Source organism: Sminthopsis crassicaudata, chromosome 5 (assembly GCF_048593235.1).
Source record: "Sminthopsis crassicaudata isolate SCR6 chromosome 5, ASM4859323v1, whole genome shotgun sequence".
In the NCBI taxonomy this organism is placed as follows: domain Eukaryota; kingdom Metazoa; phylum Chordata; class Mammalia; order Dasyuromorphia; family Dasyuridae; genus Sminthopsis; species Sminthopsis crassicaudata.
Window position 1 is genome coordinate 42,712,069 of NC_133621.1, and position 25,598 is coordinate 42,737,666.

The following is a 25,598-nucleotide window of genomic DNA, read 5'->3' on the forward strand; positions in this document are numbered from 1 at the left end:
GGAAGGACAAATTACGATAAACCCACTTTAGTTCACTATACACAGGTCAACGAGAGGCACAATGGAATTTGAATTTGGCCTTAGATACCAATTGTGAGATCCTAGGCAGGTCACTTAACTTCTCCCTGCCTCAGTTTCCTTATCGATCAAACAGGGATAATAATAGCATCCAATTTCCAAGGTTGCTATGATAATTAATTAAGATAATATATTTTAAGGTTTTGCAAACCTTTAAGTGCTATGTCTATGTTAGCATTATTGTTACTCCATTCTCAAGAATTAATTCTAATAGAGCAAAAGCCTTCTATCTAGAATCCTGGGAGACTGTTACCCAGTTTAATCCTTAGAGAAAAAACATATCACTGTTTCCAATAAGATCCAATAGATCCAGAGCTTCATTTGGGTTACTTCCTATATAAACCAGGCTAAGAAATTAAAGGAAAGTGAGCTAGGAACAAAAATAATGTATGGGTGTTTTAGTAAATTCTGCGTCCTTTCCTTCAAGGACAATTTAAACAGACTGTTCTTTGGTTTGTTACCATTCATCTCCCATAGGCGGTCATTCCCCATGACTGGTTCATAAGACAAAAGCATAACTCACCATAAGCCAGAGAATATTTGATTTATTCCATGAATTATAGCAATTAGCAGATGTCTCATAGGTTAACTTGCAATTGGAAAGGAAAAGAGAAAGGAGAGCCATGAATGGCAGGAGTTGCCAAAAGCCTTAGACTAAGTATATATAATTCTAGGCAGAGCTGAATCTTATGGACTACTGATTCTAGGACAGCATACATAGCCATGGTAAAAGATAACCATTTTAACCAGGATTTGGGCTGGGCTCCCCCGTACCCTCGATCACTAAAATGATCATACAGGATCTTAACATGCAATCCTTAGGCTTGGTTATTGATCTTCCTTAACACACAACTTGATGTAGTTCATTGCCAAACAGTCAACACCACCAGGCTAAGAGGAGTGAATGAGATTTAATATCATATCAACTGTGTAGGACCAGAAATCATAGAGAAAGGAATCATGGATTTTTTTCCTCTGTTTTGGAAAATTCTGTATATATGTATATTACATCATACAGTTTTACAGGCAGATTTTCTTTTTTTACATCAAATACTTAAATATATATGATGTATATTTAAAACAGCAATTTGTAGAGATGACAAATGATTGGTCTTGTTAATATTATTTTTCTATGGAGAATGGTGAGTTTAGATTTCAGTTAGGTTCTGACCCTCTTCAAGAGGAATATTCATATTCCTCAGCACTGCGGCGCCCAAAATCCATCCAGCCCATGTAATCTCTGTCATTTATCCTGTGGTTGGGGTCAATGCTCTGGAGGTTTTTGATGACAGGCATTCGAGCAGAAGAACCTAATAGATGAGGAGAGGGAAAAAAGTGAAATCAAATCAAACCATCGATCAATAAGCATTTATACCATGAACAATACGAGGTGCTGGGAATACAGTAAAAAATGAGATAGTCCCTGCCTTTAAATGCTTAGATTATACATGAAGTAACAGAGTTTGTTGATTCTGTGAATGCAATTATTTTTTTTTTTGTAGGATTCAAGACTTGGAATTGGTGGCCCAGAGTTTCCCAGCTTGCACTCCCACTGAAGTCATACTAAATAATACTGGTTATGTTATTGTTGGTGTCCAGAATTAGAAGGTCTTATATTCCTTCGGACTCTTTCCTGAATTAAAATCTTGTATTTCATGTGTATAACAGAGACCTAGAACAGTTTGAAAATATATGAAATGGAGCTAAGAGTATCTGGTCTTCAATTTTAATCAACTTTCTTCTAAATTTTCTAATAAACAACCAATCATTACTTTCTAAAGGCTGGTCATTGGTACTAAACTAAAGTGGGTATGCACTAACAGATTGAGAATATGAGTCTAATAATGAAAACACTGGCCTTTAACAAGAACCTTTGTATAAAGGACAAGTGGCAAAAAGTACTCCCTTAATTGAGTAGGAGTTGGGAGTGACAGAAGATAGAGAACCTAGAACATTGATTAAAAGTGATCAGGAAGATATGGGGTAGATTTCATTGCTAATTAATCTGCCAAAGAATTGTTATTCTTTATACCACCTTTAAATCCAGTGTTATCTAGATTCCATATTTTGGGACAAAGCCCTGATCATCTCACCTTGGTTACAGATTCAATACTAGATTTTTCTTTCTTTGTTTCTTTCTTTGTAGGTCACAGTTTGTCTTTTTTTAAAATCAGCAATCTAAAGTGAACATAAGTTTGCTAAACACGAAGTTCTTTTGATCACCATTTATAGGAATTGCAGCATCTTCTTGGCTCAATTTCAGAAACCACATATGGCAAAGAACGATCATTTCCCAGCAAGTTAGTTTTGTATGTCACCAAAACACCAACTGTATCCTCTTGATGAGGTGTCAAGCTTCCAATTTCAGAAATTACTCACTCAAAAAACAAAAACAAAAAAGGGTCTGATTTTGCCTCTATATTATATAAATGTCCATAAACTGGATTAGGGATTCTGAACTTCTACTGGGTCATGGACTCCTGTGGCTGTGTCTGGTTTTTAAATACAGAAAATAAACTAGAATTAAAATTATCTTAAAATACTATTAAAAACACTAGAAACAATAATTTAAAAAAACACATTACTCCAGGTCAAGAAGCCCTGATCTAGAGGCAAGCTTTTCTATAATTCCAGGGGTGTGTGCTGGAACCAGCTCTAACAGCTTACATTTTCAGTGTGAAATCAGAAAATGCTACACATGAGAGCTTGTTATTGTTTTGTTGGTTGTCAAGACTTGAGAAATCTTTGAAAAAAATTTAAACAGTGCAGATCAAATTTGAAGATGTATGGTGGGTTTACAGAGACCTGATTGTTAGCCATCCACCAGCACAGAGTCTTCCCACTCTCTAGCTCCCAAAGATAGCAAATTTCTACATTCTTCAAATACTCAAAGGACTAACAGTCAAATAGAGAACTGCAAGTCATTATCCTTGGGAGGGCCATTGTGGACTCTTTTATCTATCTGTAGCTAGCCCACAGCTTTCTATAAAGTCTATGGCTCAATTATTAGTAGCAAAATCTTGCATTGGAGAAGTAGATAATTTATTGAGAAATGGGAATATCACCTTAATGCTTGAATATAACAATTTACCTTACTTAAGTTTTTAATAGGCTCTGAGGACCCAGGTTGGAAGCTTGGTGAAGTATTACGGATGAGTATTTGTGGGTGAACTTGCATACCTATGTATGTCCACAATGTCAACTACTACATCTCTTTTTGACATACATACATTTAAACTATTTTTTAAAAAGACAAAGAAAGAAACCCAGTATCGGATCTGTAATGGCATTAAACTGTACTTAGGTTTTTGAAATACCCTGTATACATCATGGTAAAACACTTAATTTGAATTATCAGCAAGATGACATCTTCCTTGGCTCAACTTTCAGTCAGTCAATCATCCAAAAAACATTTAGGGAGCACCTGCTGTATGCCAGGGATTGTGCTAAGATATTGGAGATACAGGCAAAAATGAAATAGTTCTTTCCCTCAAGAATTTTGCATTCTAATGAGGGAGACTGTTATTCATCCTTCATTCTCAGGGAGAATCAATGTCATCATCTGTACATGAGTAAAGATATTCTAAACTATATATATATAGTAAATAAAAGTTAATAGGGAAGGGGAAGACTTTAGCATCTGGAGGGAGTCAAGGAAGGAATTCATGTTAAAATTGGTTCTTAGGATGAACTTTGAATAAACCTAAGAATTCTAAGAAGTGAAGGTGAGGAGGAGAGAGCCTGTGCAAAGGCACAGAATGGGAGATTGTGAGGGATTGTATGTGAGAAGCAGTAAGAAGGTTGCTTTGAGCTTCTAGAACTGGAGGAAGTCTCTATAAATATCTCAAGATCTCTGTACTTGTCTGTGTGCATCTCTGTAAAACAAATGTCAACTCTTGCCCACATAGTCACTTTTGGGGGTCCCAGCCCTTCCAAAATCTGACACGGATGGCAACGAGGATGTTACCAATACTTACTTCAAATAAGAAATACCTAGAACATGGTTAATACTCATGTTTCTAAGCTGCATCTTTCCAAGAAAGATCTCTATTGCAAGACTTAAAGTCTATTGGGAACCAAGCATGGCAATCTGGATGAATGGACATCACTGACTCTTTAAGGCAGGTTTTCATAAAATTGTGCTATGAATGTAGCCCAGGGCAAAGCACTCCATCATTCCGAGGCCTCCAGACACTGGTCTTTCAGGTTCATAGTTCATCTAAATCTCCATGGGCTATGCTGATAAGATCCCTTGGATTATCACCCTTAATTAAAACTGTTAAAGTAGAGTTATAACTTATTTCTGTGTATGTATGTGTTTTTTATAGATTTTCAAAAACCAAAATAAAATTATTTTAAAGCAGCAAAATAAATAGATATTTCCATTTTTAAGGGTTTTTTCCTCCTCAATTTTTTTTTTAGTCTTGCCCTGGGTTTTGACATTTCTTGTCTGGAACCCTTGTAACAATCTCTTTTTGGCTTTAGTAGATATAGTCTCTCTGATCCACTACCCACCCAGAGGAAAGAATCACTTCAATTTCTGGGAGGTCCCTTAAACTCCATTTTTTCCCCCTCAAAATACAGTAGATGCTCTTTTGTTGCCTTTAGGGACAAATTACAAAGTCTAATTTGGGGCTTTTAGGCTCACTTGGTCCTGTTTATCTAAATATCTTTGGTGCTAGATTACAGTTTATAAGATTTTGGCTATCCTTATTATGATTTTAAAAACCCAACTCTATTAACTAAACATAATTATTAAATGTTTTGTAAGTAGAAGATACCAGCTGGAGATGATAGCCTTGCCTCTCCAGTAGGACACAATATAATTCAAATGTAAGTTGGGGGAAGGGGGAGAGTGAATCAAAAAAGAGGTTGTTACTACATTAATTAAACAATATTTTTATTGGGGATTGTTTTAGGATTTGGTTGTGATTTATCCAGGGTTATGTAGCTATTATTTTATTAAAATAATAGTCATGTAGCTATTAAGTATCAGTAGTAAGATTTTAATTTCAAATCTCTACATTTTAGCTTTCTATCCCTTGCATTTCTGCAATATTTCTGGATATTTTAAAGTATATATATATATATGTATATATATATATATACACACACACACATATATATACATATATATGTATATATACATATATATGTATATATGTATGTATGTATATGTATAAAGTACCTCATTTGGCCCAGTGGATAGAATATTCCCTACCCCACTCTATACCCTTTGAACCAGGAACACCTGATTTCAAATCCAGCCTCACTTAACTAGCTGTGTGATCACAAGCAAGTCTGCCTTATTTTCCTTATCAGTAAAATGGGAATAATAACAATTCTTGCTTTCCTGCTTGCTTTTGAGCTTACAAATGAGATAATATTTAATAAGCACTTTGCAAACTTTAAAGCACCGTAGAAATTATAATTATTATAGTTGTTACGTCCTCTATGCCTTTGTTTTATGTTTGCTTGTTTGTTTGTTTGTTTGTTTTTTAATTGCAGCGGTTAGTAAGCTAGGATCCAGAAACTTGTTTCTTAAAATTAAAAATAAAAATAACTGTATTTCATTATAGTTTTTTCCTTGTAATCCTATGGATTTTATTTTATGCATTTAAAAACATTATTCTGAGAACCACAGGCTTCACTAGACTGCCAAAGGGGCCACAATTCAAAATAGAGTGAAGTTCCCCTATTAGGGTTTATGTTTCTTTGCTCATTCATTCTCCAGCACAGGAATAGTTGCTCTCAACTGCCCCCTCCCTACAAGGACAGCAAACATAGTGGCTACTCAATATGAGTTGGCTGGTAATTAGGCTTTTCTTAATTTTACCCCTTAAGATTCTTCAACATGCTTGGCTAATCCTAAAAGTCATAATGATTAAGCTAATGCACTTTAAATATTCTAATATTGGGATGATTGCTTCCCAGTAGAATTAAACTCCTCAGCTGGATAAACACCATTTAAAAAAATCTTATCATAATGGATACAATTCTTTTCTGAAAAAAGGGGGTTTTAAAAATATAATGTAAAATGAAAAGCTCAATCATGCTAATAACATTCACAATAAAGTCAATAGGGAAGTTATAAACTTTTTTTTTAATTATCCACTTTAGTCATTAAATTCTACCAAATGAGAGGGAGGGGGGGTAAATTGGAAAAATGAATACAAGGGATAATATTATAAAATATATATATATATATATATATATATAATTAAAAAAAAAAATTCCACCAAATGGTAAAAATGAAAGGGGAAGGTAGAAAAAATCTTTTAAAGATCTGAGTTAGACTCGAAGGAGCTCAGAGATTCCAGTACAGAATTCAAAATACTGAATGGGTGGATGAAAATATGGTTTCTCCAGAGAATATGTAATATCTCTCATTTACATGATGCTTGGTAAAATGCTTTCTTCTTAGCAACCTTGGAAGAGTCTTAAAGCAAACATATTAGCTCCATCTTGCAGATGAGGAACTAGTCTCAGTAGAATGAACTGAGATTTTTTTAATGACTTTTAAATGTTATAGACTGAATATCCTGGCTCTCCTTACTCTAATTCTAGGCTCTTTCTACCTCAAAATATTGTAAATAAGATGGTTCTAACTTTTTTCACCCCCCAGATTACTAAGAAGCTCCAATCAGATCCTGTGATTTTGGAGAACTCAATGATGATAAGAGCATAAAACAAGAATGATAATTTGCATTCATATAGCATTTTAAGCTTTATAAAGTGACATATATGTTATCAATCATCTGCTATTCACAACAGTCCTGGGAAGTAGGTGTTATTATGATTCCCATTTTACAGATGAAGAAACTGAGTCAGACAGAAGGGAAAAAGACTTGATCAGTCACACAATGAATATCTAATGCAGGATTTAAATTCAGATCTGAATCCTGACTCCATGTTCACTCCATAGTGGTTCCATGCAGTAGCTTTGTATTTTATCGTATTTTATCAAAATACCCCTGATTTCATTGCATTATTTCTCTAAATTTTAGTAAATAGTATACAAAGAGTATTGATCAGAAGATAGTAAATTGCATTTCCTAACATATATTGATTATTTCTTCAAAGGATTAAAGATATCATGTTGGATTTGAAAATTTCCATATTCCAATCAAAGCAGTTTTGTTGTAACTCTATTGATCAATATAAATGGATGCAAGCTGAATAAATCAGCCTAATACCTTTCTGTGGTGCAATTGAGAAGCTATTAATCTTACTGTTTGTGTGTATGTGAGAGAGACATATTCTTTCCCCTATTACAACCTGCCAACAAATAAATCCCTTCCCAATTAGTCTTGTTAAAAAAAAAATTCCAACACATTTCATCCTATTTAAGTATGCTGATTTTTTTTTTGGTTGTTTGTATCTGATTTCATCTGTGGGAGAGGGTCAATCAATAAGTATTAACTAACCACCTGCTATATTCCAGGCGCTGTGTTAAAGGGAGACAAAGAAAGGCAAAGGACAGTCCCTGACCTTGAGGAGCTCAATCTAAGTCAGTTCAATGATTATTTATTAAGTATTTACTCTGTGCCAAGGGCAGCTAGGTGGCGCCATAGTGCAAAGAGTGCAAAGCGTAGCGTCAGGCGTTCAAATCCAGCCTCAGACACTTAAGTTGCTTAATCCTGGGCAAGTCACTTAACCTCAGTTTCCTCATCTGTAAATATCTGTAAAAGCTAGAGAAGGAAATGGCAAGCCCCTCCAGTATCACTGCCAAGAAAACTCCCCAAAAGGGTCATGAAGAGTCAAACATGACTGCAAACAATTGAACTGAAAATGCCCTCCACTATGCTGATCAGCAATGCAATCTTTTATTTGGTGGAGCATGGCACTGAGAACTTAAACAGCTTTTCCATGGTCACATTTCAGAGGCAAGACTTGACCCTGGAGTTTCTGGACCTAAGGTCAGCCTTTTATCAGCTACGCCATTGCTGTTTCTCTTAGCTATACTAACAGATCATAATGTTTATTTGTTCCATAAATAAAACATCAGGTTGAGAACAGATGGTCAACACAGTCAGATCTATAAATATGCAGCTCCCTGTCAATATTAGCCAAATTTCACAATTTAGCTGTAACATATATGAGCCTGAGATTTGCTTTGTAAATAGATATTTATAGTTAGGATGAATGCCCCTCCAATAGAAGGCTGGCAAATCACAACATCCTTAGTGACATCGCTGTTGATTCAAGCAAAGAAAATACTTTATAATAGGAAAATGGACTCAGTGATTTGGGGGCAAGGCCAGGAAGCCAGCAGGGGAATTTTAATATTGCCGTGGTCCTGGTGGCAAGAGTTATGAAAGAGTTCCCAAAGGTGCAACTCATCTAGACTTTATCACACAGACCAGGCAGGTACAGATGGGAGACAGAATACTTTCAGGCCTTTTATCTGAGAGATATTTGATAACTATCAGAGACATACTTTGCTTAATTGTAAACTCATATTTCACTTTACATGCAACTTAAAGCCTGAAATGTGAACCATCTCAGGAGATACAAAATATTCACAGGAACTGAATGAGAGTAAAATGTTGATGTTCCATATTAATTAGGAAGGAAAGCTTAATTTGTTGTTGAGTGTCACCCTAGTAATATAGGCAGCTTGTGTGACAGAGGCATTTGACATTTTATTTGGTCTTACAAAATGATCTTACTCTTACTGCAAATGGGATCAATGATTTGCAAAGAAGAGCTTCCAGCCTTAAGTCAAAAAAGATTGTGAATGAAGTTCCACATAAAGGAAAGAGGAGTAAGAGGAAAACAGAATTTTGGACGAGCCTCTAGTCCAACCTTCTCATCTCAGAGATGGGGAACCTGAGGACCAGAATGACTTGCTCATAGTCACATAGCTAGCAAGAATCTCAAAAAACTTGTAACAGCTAATTTAATGAAGCTTTGAAGATCATTAAAGAGTCGATGCAACTCTTGCCCTCTGATTTCTAGTTTCTAAATGGCTTAGAGGAAAGGAAAATTAGCACTCTGACCAATTTTCTGAAAGAGGAAGAAAATCTGCTAAAGTGCAATCTAGCTTCACCTTTTGACTCACTGTTGGCTAATAGGGCTGCAATTAATGAGAAATATTAAGAAAATTCGAGGAAGAGCAAATCCTCTGGGTTTTTTAACCTAATGGGGGTCATATGGTAGGGTTATGGTTGTGATGTAGGGAGAGATTCCTCATTGGATTCTGAATCACAGACTTGGAGCTACAAGGGATCAATTCTGTCCATTCCTGAATAAGTACCCTCTGCAATAGACCCAACATCTGATCTTGACTTGAAGACCTTCAATAAGGAGGGAGTCATTAATTGCCTCCAGAGACAGCCCATTCCACTTTTTAATAGCTTTCATTGTTGGCATTTTTTAATTTCTTGTATTTAACCTAAATTTGCTTTTGTACAGCTTCTACCAGTGACTCAATTCTACCCTTTGGGGCCAAGAAAAGTACCTCTTTCATAAAACAGTCTTTTTTTTAATACTTAAAGATAGTGATCCCATATCCCCTAATTCTTCTCCAGTATAAGATTCGCAGTTCCTCCAATTAATTCTTTTGTGGCACTATCTCAAGGACTTTTTAACCATCTCTGGATGTTTCCTAGATTATCAAAAGCATTTCCTAAAATTCAGGGTCCCAAACTGAACATGTTACTCCAGATATAACTCAGAATTAAACAGACAGATCAGCTCCTTATTCTTATGCCCTTTGGAATTTTGCCCCAAATTGCATTATCTTTTTCCTCCTCCTTTGCTGCTATGATGCATGTTGAGCTTGTGGCCCACTCAGACCTACAGATCCTTATCAAGTGAAATATGGTTTAGCCACATCTTCCCCGGTTTGTCCAGTGAAGGGGTCCTAGGCTTGAATCATTCATTATATTTCTACTTCCCATCTAAGAGACCTTGAGTTAATCACTTGACATGACAGTGAGGCAGAGGAACATTCATTTAACTTAAAGCATTTATTTCTAATTCTTGCTTTGGTGAACTCTGACATAGGACAGTTTAATGTTCTAAGGGCCATTATTTCTATCAAATCTTGTGAGTTTATTATGGTTCACATTTTACTCAATGATTTTAAGTCAAAATGCATAGGGATTGTATGATCAAGGGACCTTGGAGGTCATCTAAATGGAATCCTTCACTTTACAGATGAGGAATTAGAGGTCCAGGGTAGACAAAGTGACTTGTTTTATGGGTCTTAAAAGGTAAGCTCAACATTCAAGCCAGAAACACCAGCTTTAGCATCCTTTCCACTGCACCATACTGATCATATTTGTTTTAAAAAATTAGGGTTAAGAGGATCACTATACACTTCAACAACAATACTGTATGAGGATGTATTCTGATGGAAGTGGAAATCTTCAACATAAAGAAGATCCAACTCACTTCCAGTTGATCAATGATGGACAGAAATAACTACACCCAGAGAAGGAACACTGGGAAGTGAATGTAAATTGTTAGCACTACTGTCTATCTACCCAGGTTACTTATACCTTCGGAAGCTAATAATTAATGTGCAACAAGAAAATGGTATTTACACTCATACATTGTATCTAGGTTATATTGTAACACATGCAAAATGTATGGGATTACCTGTCATCGGGGGGAGGGAGTGGAGGGAGGGAGGGGATAATTTGGAAAAATGAATAAAAAAAAAAGAAATATTAAAAAAAAAAAAAAATTAGGGTTAGGCATTTCCTTATGATTCTACCCTATTTTAATTAGCTGAATAATTAATTAGATTAGTTCAGTGCTATATGTGAATTATTGAAGAAATATTAATATCTTCAGAGAAAGACCTGGAGCCTCAAGTAATGAACACTGTCAACATGAGAAAAGGAATTAGTGGCTTCTGAAATGGCTCTTCTAAAATGGCTGTCTAATAGCCACTGAGCATTATGTAGAACAGAGCTGCAAAAATTCTTATTTTGTATTTCCTTTCTCCCTTTTATTCATTCATTCATTCGATTTTGAAAATTTTATTTGAAAATTTTTGAGTTCCAAATTCTCTCTCTCCCTTCCACTCCTTCTCTACCCATTGAGAAAGCAAGCAATATGATATCAATTAGAATAGGGGCTTTTAAAAAATATCACAGATGGCTTTAGCAGTCTGTGAAATAAACAATGTTTTTATACATAAAATAAAATAAGTAAGAAACCAAAGACTAATGAAAAGTGAAAATGCCCATCGGAGTTCACAGATCCTCTTGAAATTTATTCACAAACCCCCAAGGTATCCAATGACTCCCTGATTAAGAACCACTGCTAAATGTCAAAACCTTTGTAGCACTCCAAGTCTCAATTTTTTTTCATCTGTAACATGAGAATAATAAATAGGATTTTACTCACTGGGTTTACCTTGCTTTAAAATAAAGCACATACTATTTTTGTGAAACCTTAAAGCACTACAAAATATCAGCTGCCATTATCACTATTATCACTAATTATTATTATTTCAGCACTTAGAATGCTATTAATGGTTATAAATTTTGTTGTTTGCAAAATATGTATTGAGGGAAAGATAAAAAAGAATTTCCATTTCCATAAATATATTTACTTCTGAGTTTTTCTAATGGACACTACCTTGTAGCAATGTTTGCAAGATATGAGGAAGATGAGGGGTTTTGTTACCTTTCCTGGCTTGCTGGATGTACCTGGCCAGCAAAGCCCCAAAGCTGTTCCTGGAATCCGTATTTCCATCAGCTCTCTGCAGAGGCTTCAGTTGGCTGGGGGAGGCAGGAGCACGGGCATGCCGGTGCTGGGCAGCCAGGCTCTGCTCAAACTCAGGAAGCCCTGGGTTGACATGGCTGGATTCTTTTGGCTGCTGTCCCAAGGAGCTTGCTGACAGGACAGCAAGGAGCAGGAAGATGCTGAGACTACTGTACATAGCTGCAAGAGGAGGGAAGGAATCCAGAGGCAGTTAGGGGAGAGAAGGCTGCTAAACTGGATGAGCAGTATAAAATAGAGGAAGCTGGAGGGAGGTCATCCCAGGTAAGAAATATGATCATGTCTGGTTATACTCTAAAGGAGCTTGGGGGCAAGCACACAAAGCATTTGGGGACATTTTCAGGTGATGATATGAGACAGATCCTTTACCTATAAAAGTGTCTTTTATTGCTATTTGAATGAATTTACTGATTCTTTAATGGCATCATTGGATTTCCAAGTAGAAAGAATCTCAGAAATAAATGAGAACAAACCATGTTTTTTGCTTTTTCTTTCTTCAGTGAAATATATATATATATATGTATGTATATATACACATACATACATATATTTAGGGAACGCAAGGAGACTGACTAAAGTAACTAGCATTGGGGTTCTGAAGCTTTTTTGTGCGTCATGAATCTCTTTGTCACTTCAGTAAAACCCATGGGTCCCTTCTTAAAATAATATGGATTTTTTTTAATTGAAGGAAATTCTAAACTCCAGTTAGAAGTTAGTAAAAATAAAGGTGTGATTCTCCCCCCCCCCCATCTAAGCTCATGAACTCTCTTTGGGGAATCTATAAAAATCAGGTTAAAAACTCCAATCTAGACCAAGCTCCCATTTCTTAGATGAACAGAGGACCAGAAAGATTCAATTTCTTGCCAGTTGTTACATAGCTAGAAACTGATTGAAAAGCCTCAGAAGCAGAGTTTAGATTCTAGCTGGACTGCTGTGATATCTATGTAGGTAACTACTTGGCTCAGTCACATGGCATCTATGGGTCTCAGTTCTTCCTATATGAGCAGGTTGAATTAGATAACCTTTAAATTCCTTATTAGAATTTCAGTTTGATCTATGATGTTATAAGTTTATGATTTTTTGGCTCAGAGTTCTAGCATGCTTTTATCTATACTCCCATATTTTCTCATTCTTGACATTTTTATAAAATACACTTTATGAAAAGGTGCGTGATCCCCCTGCTCCCCTCCATCCTGCCACCACGAGAAAAACTTTTATCTTTATCTTTGGGAGGAAACATTGAATTTGAATAAAACATCCTTAACTGGCTTGAGTGCACTAGACTAGCTGTTAGTCAGGGAGTCAAAGACAGGACAGCAGAACCTTCAATGAAGGGAAAGCGAATTCTTTTTGAAATGATTCTATTCATTGTCTAATTTTGAAACAAAAAGTTTATTTTCCCCCTTAGTTAAAAAATCATTATATTGGACTGAATTGTGAGGAAATGTATATTTTAAAAAGCAGCCCCAAACCACAGGAAAATTCCATTTATAAGAGTTTTTACAAGCAATACACACGGTTTAGCATTGAATTGTAATCATAATAGAAGCCACATTTTTGTTAGAAATGTGAAAGACTTAGAGATTCTCACTAGAGATGAGAGCACATACAAGAAGAGAACATAATGGTCTACACTGGTCCTGGGTAAACAGGAGATTTTCACTTTCCTGCATTAAAGAGCTAAATGGTATTTCCATACTTACTTTAAACCTTGGTATCTTTCAGCAATTTTATTTGAAAAGATTTTAAGAGCTTGCCCAGCCCTGCATGATATTTCTCTGAATGATTTCAGTCCTGTTTTAAAGGACAGCTTTTGTAGTATTTGATTATACCTATGAGGGAAGAAGATGAAAAATACCTTGAAAGCTAAACTTTTTTTCTTCAAAAACATGTCAATTTGACCCTAGAAGATATTAGAGATCCACAGAGAAAAATCAACCTATTAACAAGTTAATTACTAACATAAGTTAGTAATAGCTTACTAATAACTGTCACTAAAAATGCTCTTTAAAATAAGGTCACAATTTCTCACTTTGACTAAGCCTGAAAAAAATGGAATAGTTTAAAATATAGCTAAATAGATTTAAAACCACAAGACTTGGGAAATAATAGATCACCAACATACATGGCAATAAGCATTCCTATAGTTGTAAATGACAATATGATCCCTCTTATAAAAAATGAGCTAATTCAGAATTTCCTACCTTTAATATGATGGAAGCTTCCTATTTCGACCCAGAGAGATGTGATGAGTGTCCAGGTTCGAGAAGTTATGATGGTTTGGAAAAGCTTTCTCTTAAATAGTCTAGCCTGCTGCCGGTAGTAGTCATCTATTGACACAGTGCTGACGCAGATAGGGGATCAACACGTGCTCAGTGAGATGCTATAGGGTCAGAACAAATTAATTTAACTCTCAGAGGAAAATGGCCACCAGAAAAAAAAAAAAGAATACTCCATCTAAGAATTGGTTAACTCCTCTCCTGCCAGAATTTTTCCCTGTCTTTTTGTTTTCTTTCTCTCCTCTCGTTTGCTGACTGTGCCCTTTGCCTTCCCCTCCCATCTCGCTTTTTCTATTGAGACTATAAATGTCAGCTGGATTTTGATGAATACATTTTAGAGATTTTTTTGTAAATAAATAAGGTATTTTCAGTAATGAATCTGTTAGGGATGCAAGTGAATTTTGAGGAGAGAAATATGAGGCATGAGTTTTAGAAAGTTGGGCATTTCGGACTTAGGATCACTTTTTGGGTTTCCTTCTTGATCTTAAGGGCATGAATCCTAGTCGAGCAGTTATGTTCGTGGAACCTTGTTAGGATTCAGTCCATGTTACACTGTGATGACTTTGACATTCGTGGATGTTTAGATGGTCCCAGAGAGTAAAGACCTTATCTTAAGTTCTTTCTTCATAAAGATGGAGATTTGAGGGCCAGGTAATAATAATGGCTGGCATTTATATAGTAATTTAAGATTTATATAATACTTTAAGATTTGCTTATTAACAAATATAGATGTTACTATCATGTTTTAAAGATAGGAAAATCTGAGTGAGTTTATTTTTATGAGAAGGATAACACACATTATTAATTCACAATAATCCTGGGAAGTAGTGTCATCTCCATTTAACAGATAAGGAAACTACAGTGATTTGCCCAGAATCACACATAGCTAGTGTCTGAGTTGAAACTAGACCTCAGATCTTTCTGAGTCCAATACTAGTGCTCTACCCACTTTGCTACCCAGCCATCTAGTAGCTGTCTAGAAGAACTGAAGTAATAATTTGTAGAAGGAATCTGCAGATGCTTACCAGGATCATCAAAGAGTGTTCTATATACAATTATTAATCTGTCTTTCATTTTCATCTTTTATAAGATGGGGCCAATAATGTTTGTTTTTCTTCCCTCAGAGAAATGAACTTAGGATAAAGAAGACAAAGTTAGTTTTTGTTAGTTAGTCCCCAAGTCACCACCTTTAGGGTAGCAAGGAATTTAAGGAATTTTGTTCACTTCCCTAGGGCAGGTACTCTTCTATTCATTCTTTCTTCTAGTTCAGACTTTATTAAATATTTGCTTATGTGTCATTTACACCTATAAGGTATTAGAGATCTATAGAAAAAAAAAAAAAAAACACCAACCAGTCCCAGATATTGTCCTGGAAGGAAGGAAAGAATATGTGTCTAGATAAAATGCCTATGTTCACCTGGATAATTAAGTCATTTTAAGTACCTTTTGTGTTTATAGAGTACTCTGCCTGACACTTAAAGTATTTGCTTTATGGATGCCTTGTGTTCACAGGTATGTATAGTTTATTTGGGCAACATTAGGTATTCCTAATGTTGTAGTAAGGATATTAGCTACAGTGGAAGGGGGGCAGACATAGATTTGAAATAAGATGCTTTTATCAAGAAGGCAGCTAGGTGGCACTATTACCCATAGAGTAATGGGGTTGGGGTGGGGAAGACGCCTTTTCCTGAGTTCAAATCCAACCACAGATACTTATTAGACTCTTGGCAAATGCGTTCAGCTGTTTGCCTCAGTTTCCTCATTTGTAAAATGTAAAATTTGTAGAAAGAAATAGCAAACCACTCCAGTATCCCGGCCAAGAAAACCTCAAATGGGGTGACAAAGGCATTGGACATGACTGAAGAACAAAAACTTGTGTTGGCAAGTCTTTTAACCTTCTCTACATTCGTTTCCTCAGCTGAAAAATGGAGTTAGATTGGATCTTCTGAGGTCTCTTCCAACTGTAAATTTATGACCCATAGTAAGGATTTAATAAATGAATTCCCCCCCCCCCCTATTCATTCAGGTAACTCGGAAGAATCATTCCTTGAGTACTGGGGTTTAGAACCAATGAATTCCGATTCAAATCCTGATTTTTGACACTACCTGCGTGAATCTGGGCAAATTACTTATTTTCTCGGGCCTGTTTCCTCATTTGTAAAAGGAAGGAGATTGGACTATGTGGATGATAAGGTTCTGCCTAGCTGCAATTGCGAGGATCGCCCCCTTGGCCAATGTTCTAGTTTCTAGCCTTCATCTTACTGGTACTTGGAGGGCTGCTCTTGGGTCCTGTGTAGTTTCTTCATTCAGCAGCCAATTTTCTGCCCTATCCACTCAGTCAGCTTACCAGCCCCCCTAGTTTGCTGGAACTCTTCTTGCGTATCAGTGGGCTCTCACTAAGGCATCCCTGCTTCATTCCTCCTGCATTAAAAGGGCTGTCTGAGGAAGGACTGAGCCTGGCACCCGTCTCTCTAGAGTGGCTTAAGTATTGTGGAGGAGCATCTGCTCGAGGCTTTTGAAATTCACTCCATAAAGTCTTGTACTGGGCTGGAGTTATTGTTGAATTGGGTCCAGAAAGCAGCCCCTTGGAAGCATGCGTGGGCTATCTCAGCCTCCCTTCCCACATACAAGGTACCGGGTTCGATGGCTAAGATCAGCGTAGCAGCTTCGGCTCCCTGGCCCGGGTACCCATTTGTTGGTTACTGTGCGTATCGGGAGAGGGTGGGGGAGGGGAGGGGAGGTGGGGCAGGCTCACAGAAAACTTCGGTCCCACTCCTTCCTCCCTTCAGGACCCATTTCCAGTTTTCCGGACACTCCCCTGACTGCACGTAATCGATCTCTTAAACAAACACCTGAATTTGGCAGCCGCTCCTATCCCTCCAATCCGATTGCGTCTGGGTAGCTCGAGAGTGAAAGGGGCGGTTTTTCATCTAGAACAAGGGGAGCCACAGATCAGGGCGGTCCTGAACCCCTGGAGGAGGCTGAGGAAAACTGACCCATTGGTCAGCCCTCACAGCAGCGCCGAAGCCTCGTAGCGCTGATAAAGCCCAGCTCTAGTCAAAGTGGGGCCACGGGGAGACGCGGAGTCCCCAGAGTGGGGGGCAGCAGCGCCCCGAACCTTCATTCTTTCCTTGAATCCGGGCTGAGTCCCCGGAGTTCTGAATCACCTAGAGCATCTCACCTAGAGTCCCGCTCTAGGACAGGCCAGGAGCAGCGCTGTGGTCCAATAGTTGAGAGAGGGGAAAGTGACCGGCGGGGGCAGGCGGCGCTCTTACCTGCCGGGCTCCGCCAACCCCATTGCCCACGCCCCGGGCGGGGGGGCAGCTGCCGGACGGTCCTCTGGCGCAGGCGGCGGGGCGCTTCCTGCGGCTAATCGTCCGCCTCTCCCTGCGCGCTCTGGGCTGCTCCCCGCTCCGCTGCTCTGCGCTCCCGGCTCCCTCACGCCACTCTCTGGGGCGGCTGCAGACCGCCCCTTTGCCTTCGCTGCGCACTGTGCGCTCCCCTCGGCTCTGCTGCGAGCTTCCCTCTCTCTTCTTTCTAAGCAGCTTAGCCCGCTTTTCTTCTCTTTCCTTCCCAACTCACCGCGGCCAGCACTTCTTACTTAAGAAGGCCCTTCAAATAATTCTGATAAATTCCTCCCTCCCTCCCTCCCTTCCTTCTTTCCTTTTCTTCCTTCCTTCTTTCCTTCCTTCCTTCCTTCCTTCCTTCCTTCCTTCCTTCCTTCCTTCCTTCCTTCCTTCCTTCCTTCCTTCCTTCCTTCCTTCCTTCCTTCCTTCCTTCCTTCCTTCCTTCCTCCCTGCCTTCCTCCCTCCCTCCCTCCTTTCTTTCCTTCCTTCCTTCCCTCCTTCCTATCCTCCTTCCTTCCTTCTTTCCCTTCCTCCCTCCTTCCTTCTTTCCTTCCTTTCTCTTTCCCTCCTTCCCTCCCTCTTTTCCTTCCTTCCTTCCTTCTTTCCTTCCTTCCTCCTTCCCTCCTTCTTTTCTTCTATCCTCCTTCCTTCCTTCCTTCCTTCCTTCCTTCCTTCCTTCCTTCCTTCTTTCCTTCCTTCCTTCCTTCTTTCCTTCCTTCCTTCCTTCCTTCCTTCCTTCCTTCCTTCCTTCCTTCCTTCCTTCCTTCCTATCCTCTTTCTTTCCTCCCTCCCCCTTTCCTTCCTCCTCCCCCTTTCCTTCCTTCCTTCCTTCCTTCTTTCCTTCCTTCCTTCCCCTATAGTTGGTCTAGATCATCCTCCACAATCCACTCTGCTTGCCTTGTAATGCCTCTGGAATAGTTGGTATCCCTTTGCATCTTGGAAAGGTGGAATAGATCTCTGACAGTGACATATTTGGACTTGAAAGCCTTATACATTTCCCTTGTTCTTTTCCTGGAGGGACTTAAGTGAAGCGAATTATAGTCCAGCGCCTTCACCTTCTTTGCTATTTTTAAATCAAATATTTATAATACTTAATGTAGTAGAGTTGAAGAGCAATTGATTAAATGATTTTAAAAGATCTTTTCATAAGGCTGTTATGGTTCACATAGGTTGATTGGAGTAACTAGGCCTATTTGTTTGTTTGTAAAGAATTTCTGAGTTAATTCTAGAGAGATAAACGATTGTAATAGATAGTGCGCTGGCCTCCAAATCCAGGAAGCCCTGGTCTCCAGTGCAGTTTCTGACACTAGATATGAGACTCTGAGCTGTGTGACCCTTAATCTCTATTGCCCCAGGCAGCTCTCAAAAACCCAGGTGCCAATCTGGATTGGTAGAGAGAGTTTTCTCATAGCAAAATAAAAGAAAAGAAGGAATAAAAAAAAAAGAAAAAGAAAAAACTTAGAGAAAAAAGAGGCATGTTTAAAGTAGGGATCTAGATACTGTTCTGAACACTAAGGTTGACATAACCTCATCTCTAAAAGAGAAAGTCCAAGATATTAGTAGCTATGTGGCTTTCATCTCTTTGGGTCTCAGTGTTTTCTTTCTCCAAAGGAGAGGATTCTGCCACACAAATATTCCAGGAAATTTTCCCCTTTTTGTTCCTCCAAAAACAGCAGACAGATCTCCAGTATTTTGTGACCCAGGAACTACATGAATGGGTTGTCACATTTATGGAGAAAGAAAAAAGAAGGAAGCTGATAAAGAGTTGCTAGTGTGCTCTCCATTCCCTTTTACATCCACAACTGAAGGCAGAATATTAAGTAAGCTACTTAGCAAACTCAGAAACTGAACTTTAGCAGGTAACTACTGCCAACTGAGTTAGAGGGAATTAATTTATTAAAGTCATCAGTTTTTAAATCTAGAAAGTACCTTCAAGACCATTCTAACCAACTTCCTCAGTTTTACAGATGGGGAAATTTAGGCCTAGTAAAGTGAAATCACTTGTCTAAGAACTTATAGCTGATGGACATAGTTGCCATGTCTTTCTATCCATAAACCTCTACAAATTTCCCTTGCTGGCAGAGTCAGACGCTCCAGTGATTTTATGCTCTTGTCACTTGAGATCATTAAAAAAATTTTCATTTTGAGTTCCAAATTTTCTCCTTCCTTTTAACTTCCCCCATTCATTGATAAGGCAAGAAATAAGGTATCTAGTATACATGTAAAGTCACATAAAACATATTTGTATATTACCCATGTTGTGAAAATAAACAAGATAGGTTAAAAAAAACCCAATCTGCACTGGGAATCTATCAGTTTTCTTGTTGACAGTAGATAGCTTTTTTCATCATGAATCCTTTGAAATTATCATGGATCATTATAGTGATCAGTTCTTTCCCAGTTCACTATGGTTACAATATTGCTATTATTGCAAACAATGTTTTCCTAGTTTTACTCACTTTACTTTGCATCAATTCACATAAATTTTCTCAAGTTTTCTGAAACCATTTACATCACATTCATAACTTGTTCAATAATTCCCCAATTGATGGGCATCCTCTTAGTTTCCAGTTCTCTGTCATCATAAAATGAGTTGCATAAATATTTTAGTATACACAGGTTATTTTCCTTTTTATTTAATTTCTTTGGTATACAGACCTAGTAATGGTATTGCTCAGGTATACTCAGTTTTATAGTGAGAGAAGTAAGTCATTTTGGACCCCTACTCTATCCTAATCAGTATTAATCAATTTGATAGGATTATATCAAAGTTCTGTATATAAGGCCTCAGAGCTGTGAGCTGCAGATTCTAAGTTCACTGGCTTAACTATAAGAAATTAAATAAAAGCCCTCTACCCTTGTTTTTCCTTCTCACAGTGGCTAGGCCCAGTGTAGCAGAGATCACAACTACATGGAAGGTCCCCCAAAATATTTTTGTACCTCCAGACCAGTTATTTGTCCAATCAATAGAGCAGATGACCATCTTATGATCATTTAGGCCACTAACTGTGATAGCTTGTACCATTTCCACTTGCCCAGATTAAGAAGAAGCCCGCCCATCTTATGTGAAGATATTCCTTGCTCACTCACCTTGTGATCCTGTTGATATATTGCTAAGTTTAACTTATGTACCACATGTCAATCAATGGAATTCTTCTGTATTTGGTATAGTTGTTCTGGAATGAGCGGACACCTAACCCTATAAAAACAAGGCCCTGGAGGAATATGGCATCTCAGATCATGATGAAGATCTGAGGTCCACTTCATTAAGAGGGGACCATAGACCCTTTAATAAGTGCCATTGGCTCAGATCTCTGTCTCAGTCTCTCTTATTATATGTGAGATAGTTTTAATTCTCATTATAACCCTTTGGTCATAATTCCAAATTGTTCTCCAAAATGGTTAGATTAGTTCATACTCAATCAACAATGTTTCATTTTTTTCACATTCCCTTCTAGCATTTATCATTTTCCTTTTCTATCATGTTAGCAAATCTGATTAATAGGTATGAAATGGTAACTCAGCATTGTTTTACTTTACATTTCTTTATTTACTAGTGATTTAGAGCATTTTCTCATATTGATAATTTGATTTCTGCTTCTGAAAAGTGCCCATTATATCCTTTGACTATCAATTGAGATATGGCTCTTACTTTTATAATTTTGGCATAGTTTCTTATAAATTTGAGGGATGAGACCATTATCAAAGAAACTTCCTATAAGAATCTCTCCCTAGTTTTCTGCTTTCTTTCTAATTTTGGCTGCATTGTTTCTGTTTATGTAAAAAAAATGTTAATTTAATGAAGTCAAAATTATGTTTTATTTCCTATGAACCTCTGTATTTCTTATTTAGTCATGAACTCTTCCTTTATCCATATATCTAACAAGCAATCTTTCCTTGCTCTGAATTTTCTTATGATTTTACCCTATACATCTAAATCATGTATCCATTTTGGTCTCCAGTTCAGCTTCTGAGACTCTGAGCTATGTGACCCTTAATCTCTGTTGCCCTAGGCAGCTCTCAAAAACCCAGGTGCCAATCTGGATTGGTAGAGGGAGTTTTATCATAGCAAAATAAAAGAAAGGAAGGAAGAAAAAAAAGGAAAAGAAAAAAACTTCGATCTTAGCTTAGTAGATGGTGTGAGCTATTGTTCATTAACTAGTTTCTGCCATACTACTTTCCAGTTTTCCCAACAGGTTTTGTCAAATAGTGAATTCTTACCTCAATTACTAGGATATTTTGTATTACTCTGGTCATTTACTTCCACATATTGTGTACCTATTCTATTCCACTGAGCAACCTCTCTATTTCTTATCTAGTAGTAATTGTTTGGATGATTATCACTTTGAAATATTATTTGAGATTGGGTATTACTAGACTGTCTTCAATTTTTTTCATCAGTTCCTTTGATATTTTTAACTTTTTATTCCTCCAGATTGATTTTGTTATTTTTTTCTAGCTTTACAAAATAAAATAATTCTTTTGTTTGGTATATCAGTGAATAAATAAATTAATTCAAGTAATATTGTCATTTTTATTATTTTGGCTTGGTTTACCCATAAGCCATTAATATTTATTCAATTGCTTAAATGTTTTAATGTGTGTGAAAAGTATTTTGTATTTGTATTCATATAGCTCCTACCTTGGCAGGCGGTTTTTGCATTTAGTATTTTAGTATTTAATTTAGAATGCTATTTTGTTTGCAATTATTTTAAATGGAATTTCTTTTTCTATATCTTCCTGATGAGTTTTAATAGTAATATATAAAAATGTGGATTTATACTTTAAGCTTTTTCAACTTGAAAGTGCAACCAATTTTTCTGTGACCATTGGGAGAGTGACTATTTCAACTTATGTTGTGAAAGGTTGATTAGGGAAGAATGACTTGCTTTCCTCTCACCACTGCTCATTATTCTGCCCTCAATTCCACTGTGTCTCAGACATTTCTTCTGAGTTCAGTAGCAATATTTGTTTGTCACACATCTGGGTTGGGGCTAATTAAGTGTTTTCATTTCTTAAAGAAGTCCCAAAAGGTTGCCAGGGGGCATGACAAAGTAAAAGTAAATGAGAGATATTAAACTGTGGAAACTCAGGATTTTCTATATTAACCTGTTTAATTATTCCCATAGAATTTGACAGCAAGATTTTTTTTCTGGCTAAATTACCATATGAATAATTAAAAATTGATTACAATATAATTTATCTTCCCGATTAAAGTTACAAATTACTTTCTTCTTATTCATTTCAATACTTCCAAAGGATTATACTTTCATTGTGTACAAGGTACAAATACAATGATGACTCCCCTCCCCTTTCTACTCCCTCCAACCCCATTCCACCAGCAGTGAACAGTTCTCCTAAGTTGCTGTAGCCAAAAAAAATTACAGGATGGCAGTCAATGTTCTAGTGATAAGCTTTTTTAGATAGCTAAGCTGGTTCTCAGAGGAGATGTCATCACCATTTCCAAGCTACCTTTGTAGCTTGGTAGGACTTCCAATAACTTTAGATCAGAGCCTTTGAGAATCCAGGCTCACCTCTCTCTTAAGACATTGGAACAAAATTCATAGAAAAATTTACCAAATCAAAGGATATGAACGGACAATTCTCAGATAATGAAATTGAAACTATATCCACTCATATGAAAGTGTTCCAAATCACTACTGATCAGAGAAATGCAAATTAAGACAACTCTGAGATACCACTACACACCTGTCAGATTGGCTAAGATGACAGGAACAAATAATGACAAATGTTGGAGGGGATGTGGGGAAATTGGGACACTAATACATTGCTGGTGGAGTTGTGAAAGAATCCAGCCATTCTGGAGAGCAATCTGGAATTATGCCCAAAAAGTTAGCAAACTGTGTGTACCCTTTGATCCAGCAGTGCTATTACTGGGCTTATATCCCAAGGAAATACTAAAGAAGGGAAAGGGACCTGTATGTGCCAAAATGTTTGTGGCAGCTCTTTTCGTAGTGACTAGAAACTGGAAAATGAATGGATGTCCATCAATTGGAGAATGGTTGGGTAAATTATGGTATATGAAGGTTATGGAATATTATTGCTCTGTAAGAAATGACCAGCAGGAGGAATACAGAGACTTGCATGTCTTGGAGAGACTTACATCAACTGATACTGAGTGAAATGAATAGAACCAGAAGATCGCTGTACACTTCAACAACAATACTGTATGAGGATGTATTCTGATGGAAGTGGAAATCTTCAACATAAAGAAGATCCAACTCACTTCCAGTTGATCAATGATGAACAGAAACAACTACACCCAGTGAAGGAACACTGGGAAGTGAATGTAAATTATTAGCACTACTGTCTATCTACCCAGGTTACTTATACCTTTGGAATCTAATACTTAATGTGCAACAAAAAAATTGGATTTACACACATATATTGTATCTAGGTTATAGTGTAACACATGTAAAATGTATGGGATTGCCTGTCATCTAGGGGAGGGAGTAGAGGGAGGGAGGGAGGGAGGGGAAAATCTGGAAAAATGAATACAAGGGATAATGTTATAAAAAATTACTCATGCATATATACTGTCAAAAATGTATAATTATAAAATTAATTAAAAAAATTTTAAAAAAAGGAAAGAAAAATTTACCAAAGTGATCTTAAGTGTGAATTTCACAGATTGATAGAACTGGAGTCAGACAAGCCTAAGATCAGTTTTACCCTCTGACATTTACTGATGAATAACCACAGGCAAATCTCAACTTGGTTCTTATTTTCTTACCTGCAAAAATAATGATTACTGACTCAGCTACTTCACATGCTGTGGCTCAGATGATAAAGTGTTTTTGTATTTTACAAGCTTTAAAAGTCAGCTGTTATTATCTATGCACAAATAATGCTGGAAGCAATCCCTCCCCTCTTCCTTCTCCACAATGCTTGAAATGGTAGCTGGATGTTACTGTTTTGAACACAGGAATAGAACCATCCATTTTGCATCTGCTGCTCTGCTTGGTTTCAGCTCCACAAAAGATGATGCTCTTCTCAGGATAAGGGAAGGGTATTCCCACTAATATTCCCACTTAGCATCATTTTTTATTATAATCACTATGCTGTGAATCCAAGCCTTGACTGACACTACCTCCCTCCGTCTCCTCTCCTCTCCATTTGGAAGGCTGGAGGGCAGAGTACTAACTTCCTCCCAATACCTTCCTTTATAGCTGACAGAAAGAGCATCTGAACTTGATCCACTTTGCACCTTCTGCTCTGTCTGATTTCAGTTCTATGGAACAAGATGGTTCCAGGCAAGGTACCATCTGCTTTTCTCCCTCCCTCTAGCTTTTCTGCCTCCTTCTTTTGTGGATATATTGTCTTATTCTTTTGATTGTAAGTGTCTTAGAGAACTAGCACTATTTTTGTTTTTAGTAACTGTATTCCCAATACTTAGCATAATGCCTGGAGTGTCACAGGTGATTCATAAATGTTGTTTGGTAGGGGCAGGTAGGTGGAGCAGTGGATAGAGCACCAGCCTGAAGCCCCGGGCAAGTCACTTAACCCTAATTGCCTCGGGGAAAACAAATAAATGAATACTTGAATGAAAGTTGGTTGATTTTACTGGATAGTACAGTGTTGTGTACGAGCTGACAACTTTACTGCACGTGCCTGTTAATGGGTTCATGGAATTCAAGGTCTGGTCATTGGTTCAGTCCAAACTCATTCATTCACACCTCATGCTAAGAAGTCACCACTGTGAGAATCTTCCATAGGGACTTCAGTCAACCTATTAGGGACCTCAGACTCATTGGCTACTTTTCTTTCTGTCTGTCTGTCTCTCTCTCTCTCACTGTATCCATGTGTGCATATGTGCTTCTCTCTCTGTCTCTGTCACATTCTCTCTTTAATACTCTCCATCTCTCTCTCTCTCTCTCTCTCTCTCTCTCTCTCTCTCTCTCTCTCTCTCTCTCTCTCTCTCACTCTCTCACTCTCTCACTCTTTCTCTTTCTCTCTCTCTCTCTGTCTCCTGAGGTAATTGGGGTTAAGTGACTTTCCCAGAGTCACACAGTTAGGAAGTGTTAAGTGTTTGAAGCCAGATTTGAGCTCAGGTCCTCCTGACTTCAGGGCTGGTGTTCTCATTGGCCACTGGGCAACCCTTAGGCAGTCTGTTCAATGTAGTCTCAAGGCT

General features: G+C 37.5%; 1 protein-coding gene across 2 annotated transcripts; it reads right to left on the minus strand.

The window, feature by feature from the left end:
• Positions 1 to 603: 603 nt before the first annotated feature.
• CCK (cholecystokinin) lies at positions 604 to 17,595 on the minus strand. 2 transcript variants are annotated; one of them, XM_074272181.1, is made up of 4 exons: positions 17,375 to 17,595; positions 14,025 to 14,203; positions 11,725 to 11,982; positions 604 to 1,388 (listed from the first exon to the last, which is right to left on the minus strand). In XM_074272181.1, exons 3-4 carry the CDS (start codon positions 11,978 to 11,980, stop codon positions 1,255 to 1,257), a joined length of 390 nt encoding a protein of 129 aa, XP_074128282.1. In that variant the 5' UTR covers positions 11,981 to 11,982; positions 14,025 to 14,203; positions 17,375 to 17,595; the 3' UTR covers positions 604 to 1,254. The 2 variants fall into 2 exon arrangements, with proteins under 2 accessions (XP_074128282.1, XP_074128283.1); XM_074272182.1 differs by lacking the exons at positions 14,025 to 14,203; positions 17,375 to 17,595 and adding an exon at positions 13,524 to 13,648.
• Between the last annotated feature and the right edge of the window lie 8,003 nt (positions 17,596 to 25,598).

What these genes read in the sequence shown, in the direction of transcription:
- CCK (XM_074272181.1), bottom strand. Translation starts at nt 11,980, where the DNA reads ATGTACAGTAGTCTCAGCATCTTCCTGCTCCTTGCTGTCCTGTCAGCA. An exon ending in CATCCAGCAAGCCAGGAAAG is followed by an intron (nt 1,389 to 11,724) that starts GTAACAAAACCC and finishes CTCATCTATTAG; the next exon opens with GTTCTTCTGCTCGAATGCCT.